This window comes from Coloeus monedula (assembly GCF_965178545.1).
Source record: "Coloeus monedula genome assembly, chromosome: 5".
In the NCBI taxonomy this organism is placed as follows: domain Eukaryota; kingdom Metazoa; phylum Chordata; class Aves; order Passeriformes; family Corvidae; genus Coloeus; species Coloeus monedula.
In genome coordinates, this window is record NC_138785.1 from 51,152,176 (window position 1) to 51,169,212 (window position 17,037).

General features: G+C 44.5%; 1 protein-coding gene across 1 annotated transcript in view; it reads left to right on the forward strand.

Moving 5' to 3' along the window:
* PHOX2B (paired like homeobox 2B) overlaps positions 1–934 on the forward strand; it is a gene marked incomplete at both ends in the record, with an annotated part of 1,976 nt that extends 1,042 nt beyond the window's left edge. Inside the window, 2 exons of the mRNA XM_082282704.1 lie at positions 107–294; positions 479–934. Of these exons, the coding sequence (XP_082138830.1) occupies positions 107–294; positions 479–934 (644 nt within the window). The remainder of the gene's footprint in view (positions 1–106; positions 295–478) is intronic.
* Positions 935–17,037: the final 16,103 nt, after the last annotated feature.

The window sequence follows — 17,037 nt, forward strand, 5'->3', positions numbered from 1 at the left end:
TAAAGCACCGTCCGCCTTTCCGGAAAAACATCTTTGGGAGAACCACCAGAGATTCACAGACTTTTTTCCCCCCTTCTTCCTCCTTTTTCCTCTTTTCCTTCTTCAGTTCCTTACAAACTCTTCACCGACCACGGGGGTTTAAACGAGAAGAGAAAACAGAGGCGGATCAGAACCACGTTCACCAGCGCCCAACTCAAGGAACTGGAGAGAGTGTTTGCAGAGACTCATTACCCTGATATCTACACTCGGGAGGAGCTGGCACTCAAGATAGACCTCACCGAGGCGAGAGTGCAGGTATGTGCGGGATGCAGGTGACGAGAAGGGGGTGGCGGTCCCAGAGGGACCACGCCAAGGGACGCGCCGCTGCGGAAGGCACCGGCTTTGGGCCGGCAGCGGGGGCCGGGGCGGGGGTCGCCCGGCGGGAGGCGGCGGCGGCGGCGATGCCACCGCGCTGCCCGCCCCTTGCTCCCCCTCCCAGGTCTGGTTCCAGAACCGCCGCGCCAAATTCCGCAAGCAGGAGAGGGCGGCGGCGGCGGCGGCAGCAGCCGCCAAGAACGGGGCGGCCGGCAAGAAGTCCGACGCCTCCCGCGACGACGAGAGCAAGGAGGCCAAGAGCACCGACCCCGACAGCACCGGCGGCCCCGGCCCCAACCCCAACCCCGCTCCCAGCTGCGGCGGAGGCGGTGGCGGCGGACCCAGCCCCGCCGCCGGGCAGGGCGCGGCAGGACCCGGGGGGCCGGGGGGCGAGCCGGGCAAGGGAGCGGCGGGGCCTGGCGGGCTGGCGGCGGCGGGGCCGGGGCAGGGCTGGGCGCCAGGGCCCGGGCCCATCACCTCTATCCCCGACTCGTTAGGCGGCCCTTTCGCCAGCGTCCTCTCCTCGCTGCAGCGACCCGGAGGCACCAAAGGCAGCCTCGTCAAGAGCGGCATGTTCTGAGCCGCGGCGGCGGCGGCGGCGGCCCCTCCCGCTCATTAGTATCCGCCGCCCGCCCATAGCAATGACCAGGGGCCCGGGCTGCGCCGGGCTCCGCGGGGCAGGGACCCCGCGCCCTCACGGGGGGCCGCGCCCGGCTCCCCTCGCCTCCGGCCCGGCGGCGGGGCCGGCCCCGCAGCGCCTCCGCCGGGGCGGGGCAGGGGGCGGCCGGGCGGGGAGCGCTGCGCGGGCGCGGGGGCAGCGGCGGGCCGCGGGACTGTGCCCGTGGGCGGCCCGGCAGCGAGGGGGGGGACCCTTCTCGCCCGTGGGGTTTTTTAAGTTCCTTTTCACGGTCAGCCGGAGGGACAAAGTGTCTTCTTCCCCTCCTCCCCTCCTCCCCGCCACCCTCTCGCCGACCCCGGCCCCGCGCCTGGGGGTGGTCCTTCCTCCACCGTCCGGTGTCACCGTCCCTCCGTTGGGTCTTGGGTCACTCCGTTGCCGCCGCCGCCGGCTCCCCGCCGGGTCCGGCTCTGACCCGGCGGCCGCCGCCGCTTCCTTACCGCGGATCCGGCCCCTGCAGGGCCCGCGCTCCTCACGGTGGGCGGCCTGTATTTATTATTAATGAATTATTATTAATTATTATTATTACACGGTCTACGCAGTTTTTAGGCATCTCCGTTAGGATTTTCTAATTTTATTTTAAAAGGCACAAACAATAGCTCTTAGTTGAATGTCGCCAGGTATGCTTTCTCTTTTTCCGTGTCTTTCTACAACTGTGTTCTGTGACTCAACTGTATAGTGTTAATATCAGTACAGACTTGTCTAGTTGACCGTATAAATAATGTTTTCCCTTCTCGTAGTCTCTATGGCGTGTCTTTATGGAGAAATAAGGTTCTCACGGGTTCGGTTCCCTTTGCGTTTAGAGAGACCAGGTTCAGCCAATTATATATATTTTTATTATTGGTTGCATGTCGTCTCGTTTTTTTCTTTTCCTTACCTGTTGAAATATGTTTGTGAGCATAATCGTCATAAATTATGTTCAGGGTTTCCAGATTTATTTATATGTGGTTAAAATGAATGCTTCTATTTAAAAGGGGAAATATTTCTACATGTGCATATAGTTTTCCAAGAGTGTACCATTAATTGATTGTTGATAATAAAAACCAAAAGCAAACATAGTTACGGTGCTCTTCTGATTTCTTGTAAGGGCTCTATTTGGGGGGAGGTCTAGGGGTTATTTCTGATAGAGATCCAAGGCGCATGTCACAGAACCTGAACTGTGTCACCAAAAGAGTTGCTCAGCATCATCAATCTCCGTTACCATCAGGAAGACCATAACTGCGCGTCCCATCATTACTGCCTAATTGTGCCCTTATTACTTATTTGCAAACAGGCTGTTTGGGGGGAGGGAGATGTATCAGATTTGGCCTTTTGTCACTTCCTCGGAAACTGGAGATGGACAATATTAAGCGATATCCGTTAAAAGGAAAACAAAAAGGGCAAAACCCACAGGCCCGGTTTGCCAGCGGGCACAGCGTCCCGCCGGCCGGCGGAGAGCCTTCGCCAGCCCTTACACCGGCACTTCTGCTGAATCCCTCTGCCGATACCGAGGGCAGAGAGCGGGGCCGCCCCGCGGGGACTGCGCGGCCACGGGCTCGGCTCCCACCCGGGCCAGGAGCCACCCGGCGGCCCCACACGCTGGGACCGGGCTGTGATTAGCGGCGGGCAGCGGGAGGCAGCGGGACGGGGCAGGGGGAGGCAGCGGGACGGGCAGCGCCCGGCCCGGTCCGACCCTGCCCGGCTGCGGCCCTGGCCCCGGCGGCGCGGCCCCGGCGGCTCCTCCGCACCCCGGCCGGCCCTGCCCCGCCCCGGGGTGTGGGGAGTTGAATCCCCCGGCCGATGTGCCGGGCCCCCGCGGAGCACGGGGTAGCTGAAGACACCCGGCCTCGCCAAGTCGAGCAGGCTACCCGCTCCGTCGAAAACCCTCAGGTGAGGACAGGTTCCCTCCCCGAGAAGAGCCGGGGTCGCCGCTCATCCCGATGCCCCCTGCCAGGGCAGCTCCTGCAGCCGGGCATTCGCGGGTTCGCTGCAGGGACGTCGGGGTGATGAACTCTGTCTGACTCTGGCACAGTCCGTGGAAAAAAAAAAAAAAAAGGAAAGAAGTCTGTAGTCGGTTTGGCAGAGAAGCAAACTTTGCAAGGGCCTTGTTAATCTGCAGCGTGCAACATCTGCACGGCTGAGGGGCTGGAGAGAGCACGATTGAAAATGTGGCAAATGGATCGAGTGCTGTTTCACTAATAAAGTACTTGAATCGTCAGGTTTAAAATGCTATAATAAAAATATGCAGTGTATTTTCTGGAGGAAAACAACTTGAATGCATTTTTAAAATATGTGTTTTGTTTTAATGTGGGCAGATTTTGCCATTTTACTTTTTCTTCTGAAAGTGATTCCATGACCTAAGAACATCTTTGTTGAAAGTGAATGGACTGCCTCTAGGAATTACCCAGCTGTGGACTGCAGAGCAGTTCTGCTGATAGTAATCCACAGGTAAAGATTTTCCTGCTGGAGAAGCTGCAGTGCTCAATCTGCTTTACCATGGCTGAATTGACCCCTGAGCTTTTAGAGAAGGTGAGACCTGTATTACAAGTAAAGCAACCAACCAGCCAAGGGTGCTTTAAAGGTATCTCTCCTGGTCAGGCCTTGCTGCGTGAAGATGATGAGGTTACATTTTATGGCATGCTGTTGTGATTTGAAAACATTGAGAGATGACAACACACTACTATTTTTTGGCCAAGTTCACTATTTTGTCTACTAAAACTTGGGCTTTATTTCTAATACAAAGGTTTCAGCTTCCTACAGTGTCTAGCTACCTGTCTGCTAGACCTCTCTTTTCTCACACTGTAAACTGATTTGCATTTTGATCTATCTTCTTCCTGGTAAGTTAAATAGGCTGTGTTCTTTATGTGTCCAACTATCCCTAAGGCTCAAACTTCTACAATTTTTCCAGATGTGGAACCACTCTCTCCTGTTTCTGAAGATGCCTTGCAGAAGGGATACTAGGATGGTACCAAACAGTGCAGTGTCTTTCAATAATGGTTCATGCAGAGCTAAGATCACTGTATTTCTGATCACAATTTCCCACTTAGGTATCTAAACTTCTCATTAGTCATTTTTGGAGATTTCTGTTCTGTCACTGACCCATAAATCCTTTCCCAAGCCACTGCTTTCCATGTTCTGGTCACCCCCACAGCAAGGGGGACCATGGGAGGCCTGAGGGATATGGCACTCATGATTCCTAAGGACCAGTGTGCCTATGGCAGACCAGTTGGAATGGTTAATTCATCAACCTTCATGATTGCTCAGTCAGGTAGAAATGGATGGTTTGAAAATACACAAAGTTAAGTTCTCCTGCCTGTCTGCAAATGCAGGAGTTGGAAAAGGAGTATTAGTTAAATGAATAGCCTAAGGTTGGTGCTGATCTTTACAAGCACAGAAGCTAGAGCAAGGCCATGGGGTACCCAGCAGGAACCCACGTAGGAAGAGGATGCCAAAAGGCTGCTTACCAGTGGTACCAGTGAGAGCTGAACAGGCAAGGTGATCCTTAACACTAAGAGGTGCTCTGGGGCTCACAAGGCAAGGAGGTCTGGACAAAAGGACCCAAGAAGCTAAAGATGCTCCAGTAAAAAATGAATGTAGTATGGGGTTTTTTTTCCCCTTGGGTTTACCCCCTCACATTGTTCAAATAAAGAATAATTTCTTATACAATCCAACTCAAATTCAATATGAGCGTGTTGTATTTTGAAGGGGTCGGACGTAAATTCACATTGTGTGTTTGGAACAATTTGAGTGTTTCATTGTTTGCTCTTCTAAATACCAAGAGTTAGAATTCAGGTCTAATGTTGAATTTGGCTCTTGCACACAGCCTCACTTCCTTTTCTCCAATACATGAACAGAAAAATTAATTCCTGATTGCAGTATGACTCTCTTTGATGGATGCATTAATGCAAACATTAATTTTGCTACTAAGGAATACAAGGCCAGCATACAGGAAAACTACAATTAATAAAAACACTCCCTTTCAATGATAAGTAAGTGTGTCTAAATAGTTTAATCTTTATATATTTGCACTTATTTAATAGAGTTATCAAACTTTTACCACCAATGGGAAAAGGAGATGTCATGAAAAGTGCCTGTGGTCCATCAGAATGTATTTTTAAATACTCTTTTCCTTCCGCACTGTTGAAGTGTACCCGGCAGGAATCCCCTAAACAAGCCTGACTCCAGTCAAGGCTGTCAGCTCACTGCTGTGGTCTGAAGCATAAGCTCTTTCTGAAGTCAAAATCTGGGGTTTCTTTACATGTATAGGATCCCCACAGTACAGAGGAGGAATGGGACACAAAACTCAGTGTTAATTCCTAGACACCTGTGAAACTAGTACCTGTCTGTAACTCTTGATTCACATTTAGCCTGAATCACTAAGAGTCAAAAAACATTAATGCATAGATTACCCTCATCATCAGTAAAGCAGATCAGCACTATGAAGGCTGTATATCAGTGGGAGATGAAGCCTTCTATTTCTGCCACCAATTCAATTTGTTCTTTTACAAGCTATCACCCAACAACTGCTATGAAAAAAGCTGGTGGCTTCATCCCAGGTGCTACTAAAATCTGGCTCCATCTTAGAAAAACACCTTTGTGCCTTGTGCTTCACACAACAGCTCATCAAGTAGGCCAAGGAATTATTTGAGAGGAAAACCATCTTCTTGATTTGTGGGAACTTCATCCAGAAACAGCTCAAGAAATTTTAGCCATGAAAATAAAGCTCATGCTTTCATATTTTAGGCTGAAAATTTCCTTTGGAGAGAGGAAATCCTCTTTTGGGCCGATCCTTGTCATGACTATCATATCAACAGGAAATAAAAATAGTTGCACTTAAAAAGAAATATTATTTCATATTATTATGACAGGCTAAGGCCTACTTCTTGACATTTCTTTCGGAAAGAGAGGTAGTAAGGGAATGCCAGTGACATCTCTTGCTGCTTCAAAGAGTGTTTAAATTACATATGAAGTCTGTCAACAGTATTAGATAAAACTTCAAAGCGGTCTTGGGAAGTACAAGTGAGCAAAACTATGCCTTTCCAGCAGTCTGAAATCTAATGTCAGCACTGAGGCCTCTATCATCAGGCTTAGCATATGGATGGGGTCTTCAGAAGCATCCACTACAGCATTGTTTCACAGAAAGATGTTTATAGAAATAGAATCAATATGGTAATTTCCCCTAAGAGGAAAGCCTACCTGGGGAACAAAGCACACATTTTATGAATTCCTGTGGTTATTTCATTACAGAAAAGAAATGGAGATTGTGAAACCTGTGCCTAAGAGAATTGGTAATCTGGCATGGACATGGTATTTGGGAAAGCTTGGGTTGCTCTTTTCAGAGGCATGCATCGCCCAGAGCTTTGATACTCAATGCCTTTGAAAGTTAATTCACTTCTTGAAACCTCCTGAGAGTGCCTGCAGCAGTCCCTGCCTAACGACATAGCCACAAACACCTGTGATTTCAGGGCTGTTAAAAACCCACCTATGGTTTGAAGAGTAAAGGGTGGAGGTTCATCCATCTTCTATCCATCAGCCATGCCAGGGACTTCATGCAGCAGCAGCAGCAGCAGCACTAGTAGTAGTAGTAGTAGTAGTAGTAGTCTACATTTTCCCAGTCCACTGCCTTTCTTTCCTGATGACAAGGGAGCCAAGTCACCTACAGCCAGCTGTGGCACCCAGCAGTAACTTAAGTTCTGGGGCTCGTTTCCAAGAGGAGCCAGGAACAACCTCTTCCTTCCACATGTTTCCTTGTGAATAACCATGAAGAGGCTGGATTTGGCTCAGCATTGGCTTGCCTTCCTTTTGTGATGCTCTGTGCAGCTTTCCACCACTGTGGCTACCTGGGGCTTGTACAACTCTCTTCCAGAGAACCAAGAAGAGAATTCAGCTTCAGTGGGTGTTTGCCTCAGCTTTGCAGATGGGGAGTGACAGCAGAGATGCTACAAGGTAGAAATTTTAATTCTCATTGGGGTTTATCATAACTGTGTTAGTGGAGTTCAGTGCAAAGTATAGTTACACAGAGACACTCCACAGGCTGTCACAGGCTGCAGGTTATTTCCACTTTTTTTTAACTTAGAGAGTCTGACATCACAGTTTGAAATAATCTCAAAACATTATTGTCAAGAGAATTCAGAAGCTCTTGGCCCTGTATTTATTTCACAATATCAAAGTGTATCTAGAAAGAGCTACCAAAATGTTTGCGCTGTATTATCTTAAAAAGGTTACCAAAAGGGGTGAACTCTGGAAATAAGCAGTTCAGGAATCTCCATAGATAATATTGCAGACAAAATGCTGCCACAAATAGCATGCACATATCTGAGGAACTCACTTTAATGCTAAAGTTATACACTTTATTTAAAAACTGTGTGTCTCTTCATTTTTAATAACAAAATCTTCCTACATCTGGAAGAAGAGGTAGTTAAAACTCTATCAGCTGCTGCTGCATGCACTTGTAATGCATTATGTGACAGCCTATCTTAGAACAGTGATGCTTTAAACATGCAGATCTAATTATCACTAGGACTATCTCTATGGAGACAAGAAGTTAGATAAACATGGTGTGGGTGGTTTTGTCCTGCTGTAGGAAAAGAGGATGCTCTAGATGGATGTCTAAGCCCTTCACTCCCATCATAATCAATTCCCACTGGGAATGTAGCACTCCCGAAGTATTTCTGGGCTGATTCACTGACTATCAAATCTGGTGCCATTCACAGAAAAGAGGTAAGAAGGATCAAGGGCACATATCATTCAAGAGAAGTGGAAAAGTTACTTGCATTATACAGTGCTGTACTGTATAATACTAAGTATGAATACTAAAACACTGTAAAGACTGGAGAAATTAGACCAGGCACCTCAGGTTTTTACCTATTTAATCTCACCTTTCAGTGACCACATCACTTGACCTCCTTCCCAAGCTGGTTAGAGAAAAAAAAAGTAGGATAATACATAACAGTGTGATCATTTGATTTGACTTGACTTGTCCTAGAACCAGAAAAAGGGGATACTCCCAGTCACTAGATAGTCAAACTGAGACTCATTGCCACAAGATTGGGTTGATGTGAAGTTTTTAACTGAATTCTGAAAATCCCGAGCTCTTAAGTAAGAATATCCAGGAGGTACAGCTTCAGTTAATAAAATATTCTGAAAGATTTCTGCCATAAACCCACCCATTTCAGGGTGTAAGCCAATCTCCACTTATTGAAGGTGAGACCTTTGGTAAAAACTTTTCACCAACAAATTTCTTGTGTGTTCTTCTATATCAGCTGCTGCTGTTCAATTCTAGAAATGAGTTTCTGAACAGTAGATCACAAGTCTTAGGCTGTACACCACCCCTTATTTCAATATTCTAATAGCAAGTTAAAGCATACCCTCTCAGATTTCCCTCGTTTACATGGCTTTATTGTCTCTTTGTTTGGTAATAGTCCCTGTTATATTCACAAGGTCAACTTCAATCCTGGCCACAGTACATTCCACAGTTGAAGTCAAATAAATCTTCAAAAGTGATTAATTTTTCCTATTATTGCTGATTACTTTCAGTGATCAATACTTTCACTGGTGTATACCACTAATACATTTAAATGTCAATGTGGGAATCAATTAACTTCAATTATTTCCTTTCAAAGATCATGACATTTTGTTGTTGCTGAGATTTTTGGATATATACACACAAACTTATGACTACGTTTGTCTTTAAAATTGTCCAGAATGGTATGCACAAAACCTCATAAGTATAAAATGCTTTAAAATAATTTTTATAAAATAGTTAAAAGGAATAAAAATGAAAATATTTAATCACATAAAAATAGGCATATTAAACCCCCTGTAAATTCTAAACCCAGTTACATGTGAATCCTGAACAAAAAGGGGTTTCTCTAAACAATGAAAAATATTAATGATACAAGAGAAAATTCAATTATATAACTGTGTATTGTAATTATCTATGATTTATAAAAGGCAAAATTCAGATATGCTATACAATATATTATCATTATGGTGCGACTACACTTTGGTCTAATAGAATCCCATTATTTAGAAATGGAAAAAGAAACCCCATTAGATTATAGGCTTAATTCCCTGCCAGTGCTGAGGTCACAGTGCTTTCCCTCTCAGGCTTGTCTGTGTGAAAGCTGCTGGTACAGTTGAAGAGTTTTCTTGAGCAGGCAGAGATACTGAAAGGCAAGAGGAGCTCTGTGTTGACTTTAGCAGTCCCATGAAGGAATAAAAATAGCTGTAGTGGGTAAATCATCTTAATTTATAATTTTAAAGAAGAAAAATCTATTAAGATTTGGGGGGCAAATACCCCAAAAGGGCAATACACAGCAGTACTATCAGTATATGAGGATTAAGGGTCAACTGAACCAAAGCCACAACAGTGCTTTGAAATGAAAGTAGTCCTAGAACAGCATGAAGAGTCTTGTAACATACCTGAATGCGTGAGATTTTTCTGGACCTACAGCTGTTGAGACGTTTCAGCTGATACTGGCTTTGATGGGATCTACTCAGCCTAACTTTTAAGAGTAAAACCACATATTGGGGATCACTTAGTTTTAGCCTGAAGCTGAAATGAAGCAGGAGAAGAAAAGCTCTCTTACAGCTCTCTACAAGGTAGCAGGGAAGAGAGATGGATACAACAGATTGATGCCCCAAAAGTCCCCAGCAAAATTATACCTGTTGTGGGCAGAACAGGTGAGAGACCTTTAAAAACTCTCCTTTCTGAGTCCTCAGGCAGAGGAGAAGGTAAGGGGCAGACATGCTGCTATGTGTGTCTAGAGGGCTGTGATCCCACTGAAACTCAGGTGTGCCAAAGTCTCTCCATAGCCTGCAAGTGTGGGCTCAGAAACTCCTCTGTGTGTTTCTTTTGTATTTCCCAGATCAATCTAGGTTCTGCGATCTCCTTTTCCCCCCGATGATAAATTAGCCACAAGGGATATGCTCTCTGAAGAGGCTCCTTTGGCATGGCAGTTTCAGGCAGAGAAGAACTCAGGTTTCAGCTGAGAGTATCCTGCTATCCAGGGGGGAGTCATGTCTCCCAGAATTTTCTGCACAAAGGTAAAAGTTGAGACGTGTCTTCTGAGTTGCGCTGAATCTTTCTTACAGGGGACAGGTACACTAGAAATGCAATTTATTCTCCTCCACAATAACTATTTCTTCCATCACAGCAATCACAGTCTCCATCCACCCACAAATGGCAGCAGGGCTTCAGGGGATTGTCCAACCCATTGCCACACAGTGCACCAAACCTGCTTTTATATGTCACTTGTTTTGCTCATTGAGGTTATGAATTGTCCCCAAACAGTTTTTCTTCATGAAAGCCATTCAGTTTTCTGTGAGCACCTGGACCCTCCCTTCCCCCCCAGGCACCAAAATGCCACAGATTAGGGAGTTGCAATGACAGGTCTCAAAATGCCCACGTGTTGCCATCACTGCCGACAAGCCTGTGCTGCTGACAAAACTGTCACCTCATGCTTCAAGGAGCTGTGGAAGAAAAATTTGCTTTTAGCAGAAGGGTTTCTATTCGTGTATCATTAAAGGGGATTTGTGACTTTAACAAACTGGGTATTAACCATGCTGCGGGCTGCTGTACAAAGATATTAAAATTATTGCTTACTATCAGTGGCAAAACTGCTGAGAAATAAGTTTTCTGTTACTGCGTCAGGAGGCACAAATTGCTTAATCACTTGTGTCATTTATAACAATAGTTATAAAAACATATCAGATACTGCTAATCAGTGCAGCTCCATCTTATCCATGAGGATACAGTATTTCAAAACTCACACCAAGTTCCTGTTCTGAGAAAATAACTTCAAAATGCTTTTTTATTCAGTTGCCAGAGCATATTTTTTAATTTTTAAAGTCCTGGGCTGAGTAGTTGACTCACTAGCATACAACTCAAACAAATGAGATATCACTGATGGAAAACTGATGGAAAAGAAGATTTGAACAATTATACAGAACAGATAAGCCATTAGCTTCTCCCACGACCTAATGATGAGCTCTGCTGGATCATTCAGGCTACAGCCATAATTAAAACTGGTTCTGAGTCATTCTTTTGCAGCAGAAAACATTAACAAAAAGGAAATCTTTGGCAACTTCCATGCAAGGGAGGACTAGGATGAGACTGGTGTCTGACACAGGTAGGACTGAAATGTTTTTGAAATATAAAGCTATAAGAAAGAATTGTCATTTTATTTAATAAGCTACTGTTCAGAAGCATAATCACAGCCGAATAAAGACCTGAACATGCTTTTCCACCTTGTATCACCTGTGGGAAGGCCATTATTCAATTATGCTAAATGTGTTACATTACTCTACTTATTCCATGCTTAAATTAGTCAGCTGTTTCAACCACATCTTTCATCCTGTTGCTTTAATTAGTCGATATATGTCATTTCTGTATTTGACCTCCTCTTGATGGAGACACTGACAGCCCTATTTTTGGATTGGTTTCTTTTTTCCAATTGAGAAGCATAATTTTGTGATAAATGAAGTGTGAACCCCATTCCACGTGGCCAGTTTGTTCAAACCATCTCAAAAGCTCCTTGTGAAATAAGAAGAGCTGCTAGGTCTGTGCTGCCAAAAGGAAAGCATTAAGGCTGTTTATTGCCATCCTTGGCCACTTTACAATTACAAACACAATTGCCTTTAAACATTCCAATTTAGAAAGAATATATGCAAAAGTGTTCCTAGCTGTAGGCTCATTGCTATTCAAGCAACCCCAACCACAGTCCTTGAAGCAGGTGGCCTCCTTTTTGGCCACCCCAGTATTTTCAGGAAACAACTCAGCTTCTACTGGTAGAACAGTATACATAGACTTAATAGGGCTGGTACCTGGTTTTGCCCAGTTGGTCAGGGTTTTTCCTTCAAATTTTCTATGTTCAGACCAAAATTTCATTCTAAATTGCCTTCCCAATGGCTTACCTCTGTGAGGCATCTTCTTCAGGTACAGTACTATGTAAATATTACTGCAGTGGCCAGAGTTAAGAAGAACATTTACTTCTATGCTATTTTTTTTGTGTTTCGCCAAACCAAATATTTAACTATTCAACAGCATCTGTTAACATGCTAATAACTGGATAAATAAACCTAATGCAGGCGAAACATATTCTGCAATCCAGAGTACTCCTGAGGGACTTTCTGTTATCTTTAAAAGTGAGCAGGGGGAGCATGAGAAAAAAAAAAAACCACAAAATGAGCCCACCTAATGGAATGGTCCCTGCTCTAGGATATACTTTTAATAGTTAATTAATATTTTTAAAATACTTTGATGAAAATATATGCTTAGTTTTATTCTATTTGAAATAATTCAACTGGCAATCCTTTTTCAGAAAGAAAATTATTGTTGCTGCCTCACAGCTCAAGTTATTACCCAAAGTAATAAGCTTGGCAAAAAAGCCTATTATTTCAATTCTTGAATAAGGACTCCGTTCACATGTCTAATGCCCTGTGTAAGAGAATTAGCAGAAACTCATCTCAGCGTGGTTTCAAAAGAGGAAACTAAGCAGACAGCCTTGTTAATTTAGCATATAGACTTGGAATAAAGTACAACATCCATCATCTCTTGAAATTAAATTAAAAATTGGTCTTGTGTCCAAAGAGAAGGAGCCAATTTTCTGCTGGAAGCAGAGTCTTGGAAGATCACTAAAACCCTTAATGGTTCTTTCATTGTGGGAGCCAATATGAAAGAAAAACCAGTTTGGGAGTTCAAATTACCCCTCACATTAAATGCTACAACATGTGCAATCTTCAGTTTGGGCCTGTTGCTGTTGATGCAATGCTTTCTGTCACCCCAGACACACAGGGAATTCCTGCTGTGTGTCTCTCCTGGTCCTTGCAATCTCCCCACATGCTACTGGATGCTTCAGCAATGCTGAAGAGGCTTTTGCATGCAGGGTGAAACACCCGTCCTTACCATATGTCGTGTATCGTTCTTGTTCTCCCACAGTAGGTTCTTATGTGTGATAAAAAGATGCTTGCAAACACACTGAGATTTAATATCTGGGGAAAGGGAAGCCTGAAAATATGTTAACAAGATTTTCAGCATTAAAGACAATTTTGTTTCAGATTTCAGCTGTTAAACATCTTAATTTGTTTTGCTTTTTACTCCAGTAACATAATGCTAATACACTCTGACAGCTTGTGACTCCACGCTGAGGAGGTTTCACAAACCAATCTCTTTACTTGAAATTTGATTTACAAAGTGCCTTAGTCCTTTAGCTGTGTGGCAGCAGTCACCGGCGCTACACTTGTCATGACTTAAAGTAGGAGCACGATCTGGGCAGCTTTTCCTTGTTTGTTTATTTTCTCCCAGTGAAGGATTCACGGAGATGAAAGAATCCTTTTAACTATTTAATGTTCTCATCCATCAATAAGCTCAGTCCAGAAAATACTGCTGTGCAATGTCTGGCAAAGGCCAAAGGAAAGGGTGGATTTTTTTGTTTTGAGGCATATATTAAACTCCTGGTGCAGAACACAGGTAGCATCTATGCAGTTTTTTTGTACCATATTTGTTTTGGATGTATTGATCTAACAGTTAATGCACAAATCTTTTGGATTCCATGTTTTCCTTCCAGCCCAACCTAGCTTTGGCTGGTCCTCTCCAGGAGTAAGCTCAGCTTACTTTCCAGGTGCTTATCCTACATACAGCTGCAGGTCACTGCTGAGCCAGCAGGACCGCTTATTCAGCTATAGACCACCCCCAGCCTTCTGTGGGCCATCATTTTCCTGAGAAATCAGGTTTTTGACATGTGAGGAGTACATGAAGTGACACTTCGTAACACAAGTCTATGCAGAACAGGCAACAAAACCAGTAGATGACCACAAACATTTGCTCTCAGAGGCAGCCCCCCAGGCTGTGGCCTGCTCTTGGCAGGGGTAGTCTGCCACATGCACGTGGCTTGTATGGATGGAGCATATCCTGTCACATCCCAGCATCCTGGCAGATATGTTACATAGCATAACCACCTCCAAAGGATAAACACCATATGGACTATTCCTTTGAGTCTTTCTATAATTAACTGGAGAAGCTGATTTGGCACCAAAACTTAGTGAAAAACCTTTTCTTCACCTTTCCTCCAGCAAATAAATTTTTAGATGTTTAAAAAATTATTTATTAAAATAAAATGTCTGTTATTCTCCAGGCAGAAGGTGGTGGAAACAGCAGTGTGGATGTTTCCATCTCTCCTTCTCCATAGATGAGACATTGAAGCCAAGGTAACATCATCTAGCTCAGAAGTCAATCCTATAAAGAAGAACAGAAAATAAACCACAGTTCCTGCCCCACTGTGGCAGGCATCACTCATGAAAACAATGTGCTTACACTTTTAAATCTCCTTTCTCTCAGAAAAGGAACACCTTTTGCCATCTTTTCTCTCTAAAGGGCGTTTCCCCAGAAGGGTTCAGCTTGCCTCACTGAGCTCGGAGCACAGGAAATGATCTGCCAACGCCGACAGGTCTGTGTGCCCAACACCAGCCGCCTGCAGGGCGATGCTGCGCTGGCTCCAGCCCAGCCGGCTGCTCCTGGCGGTCTGGTGTAGGCAGGGCAAACTCCGCTGCTGCTGCTGCTGCTGCTGCTTTGTGTGCCGTGCTTCTAGACAGGCTGACTCCACACTGATGGGCTTCTTGCTCTGATGATTTTTCCTGCAGTACTCAGATAGCGTGGCCCTTCTGAACTCCACAGTCACTATGCTGTAGTCACAGTAGCTGGTAAATGCATGCAAAATGCTTTGGTTTGGTTTTCCTCTGGGTTTCAAGCACATTTATTGTCAGGTTATAGGCTAAATCAAATTCACTAGTGAAGACATTCTTTGCACAAATTAAATGGATCTGTGACCCATGTATTCATTTGTAAATACAGGTAAACAGTATTTTTCTGTCTCACAGTGGTGTTTTTAAATCTGATTCAACTAACCACGGAAATGGGCTTCAGTGTTTTCTGGTGATGATGAGCTCTAAAAACCTGAAAACCACGTTGAGCTGCCTACACTTTCATATAAGACCAGTGGCTCTGTACCTGAGGCCTGCTAATGCTGTCTGCGTATCTGGGAGTGTGCATCAGGTATCCTTGAAAATCCAGGTGTTTCCAAGTCTCTGACATTTTGTACTCATGTATTGTGGCATTCAAAATGATTCAAAATCTAGTCCAAGTTATTTTATATTACTGCAATAATAAGGAAGTAATTGATATTTGTATTCAAGCTTCAGCTCAGTACTGTCAAAAGAGAATACATATTGTCATAAAACCGTAAATAAATAAAACCATACTTATTCCCTTTCCTGGATGAAAAGTACTATGGCAGCCTGTGGAGAGACATGTCCTCTTACATTTGCCTTGCTAGCCACAAGGTTTTAATAAAAAGTCTCAGTGCAGCATGCGCACATCTTTGCCACACTTGGGCTGCTCCAACCATCTTCTTATGCACCTAGTTCTGCTAGAGCATCCCCCCAGCAGGCACTGCTACCCTGTTTGCTGAAGTCTTGCCAAAGCCCACCAAGCAGCAACGTTGGTTATTTTACAGCCCTTTGTTCTAACTGAACATGCACAGGAAGCAGCTGGGAAATGCTGTATTGATTAACTGAGAAGAATTTCTAGCTTAAAAATCAAAATCTCCAGCATCTGAGGGAAAAAACTGAAACTGTCTGTATCAGATGCACAGCAAAGGTGCAGAGAGAGCAGCGGTGCCCTGAGCCAGGCCAAGCTGAATGGGCAGCCAGGCAGAGCCAGCTCCAGCCAAATGAGCCTCCTGGCAAGCTGGGATGTGCCATGGGGGCACAGCTGGGTTTAACTGGTCTCAGAACAAGGCTGAGAAACTGGTTATGTCCTAGGCTGATAACAAGAGGGGAGAAGTGCTACAGCTCCACCATTTACCTTTTGAGAGCTTGATCCTCATTGAAGTAGTTTTTCCAAGATAGGCAAACAGTTCCTGGAAGTTGGGATGCATGCCTCTTCTGCATCCAATGATTCACTCGCCTTTCCATTTTACCTTGCCTATAGCTGGTAGGAACTCAAGTTGATCACTTTTTGCATTAAAGTTTACCAAGTACAATGCAAGTCTTCAGCTCCTGGGGTAACAACACATGAGGGTTATTGTCAGCTGGAAGTGTGTGAAAACAGCCACATGCTTGAAGAGCCTTGACACAGTAAAGAAAAACATATCTACATGTTTAATTATATTCGTGCTGTAAGCAGATTCTAAGCATTCAAGACAGAGATACTGAGAAAACCAAGTATCAAGTGATTATATTCCATCATAAACTGTTTATTTGCACCTATACCTTGTTCAGTTATTTATCAACACATAGCCCCATGTGAAAAAATACAGCTTTGGAGATATTGCACCACCTACATCACTTTGAAGAAATGCAATGGCTGCAAATGTCACTGTACATAATCATGCAGGCTTTTTTCCCAGATATAAACCCACCTGCATGGATGACTTGCAGCTTGTGCAAGTGAACAGCTTTCTCCTTCCCCTTCACCCCCCGCCACTGAAAGGAATTACTGCAAAGGCAGTGCCACCACCTGAGGTCCTTGGAGTTTGGTTTTTCCAAAGGTTTCTCAGAAGTCCATTGTCTGAAAAGATGATTTAATGAGGCAAGCCTTGCAATGAACTACAAGCACGGTCCTTTTCTGTATAAAATGTAGCGCAGTGAAGGCATCAGTTAGCTGTGATGATTTTGATTCACCACTGTGCATTGCTGCCAGGGACACACTGGCCCTCATGCTGCACAATATTGTGGTAGATGGGCTGCCATCACAGGCAGAAAAGTCAGCTGTCATGATTGGTTTTGAAAAGTGCTTTTAGTTTTGATTATCAAACCACAGGTAATTACACTGGACAGTATCATCCAATCAAATGAAATACTGTTTTACTCAGAGAAAAAAAAAACCTTAAAATTGCCTGTTTGCTAAGGACAGAAGGATATAAAAATACCAATCACAGGATCCAGGAGAAATATAAGAAGAAACTTACCAGCAAAGATTTACAAGAAATAAAGACCTCTATTTCTCTAAAAAAATTTGGAAAATGCAG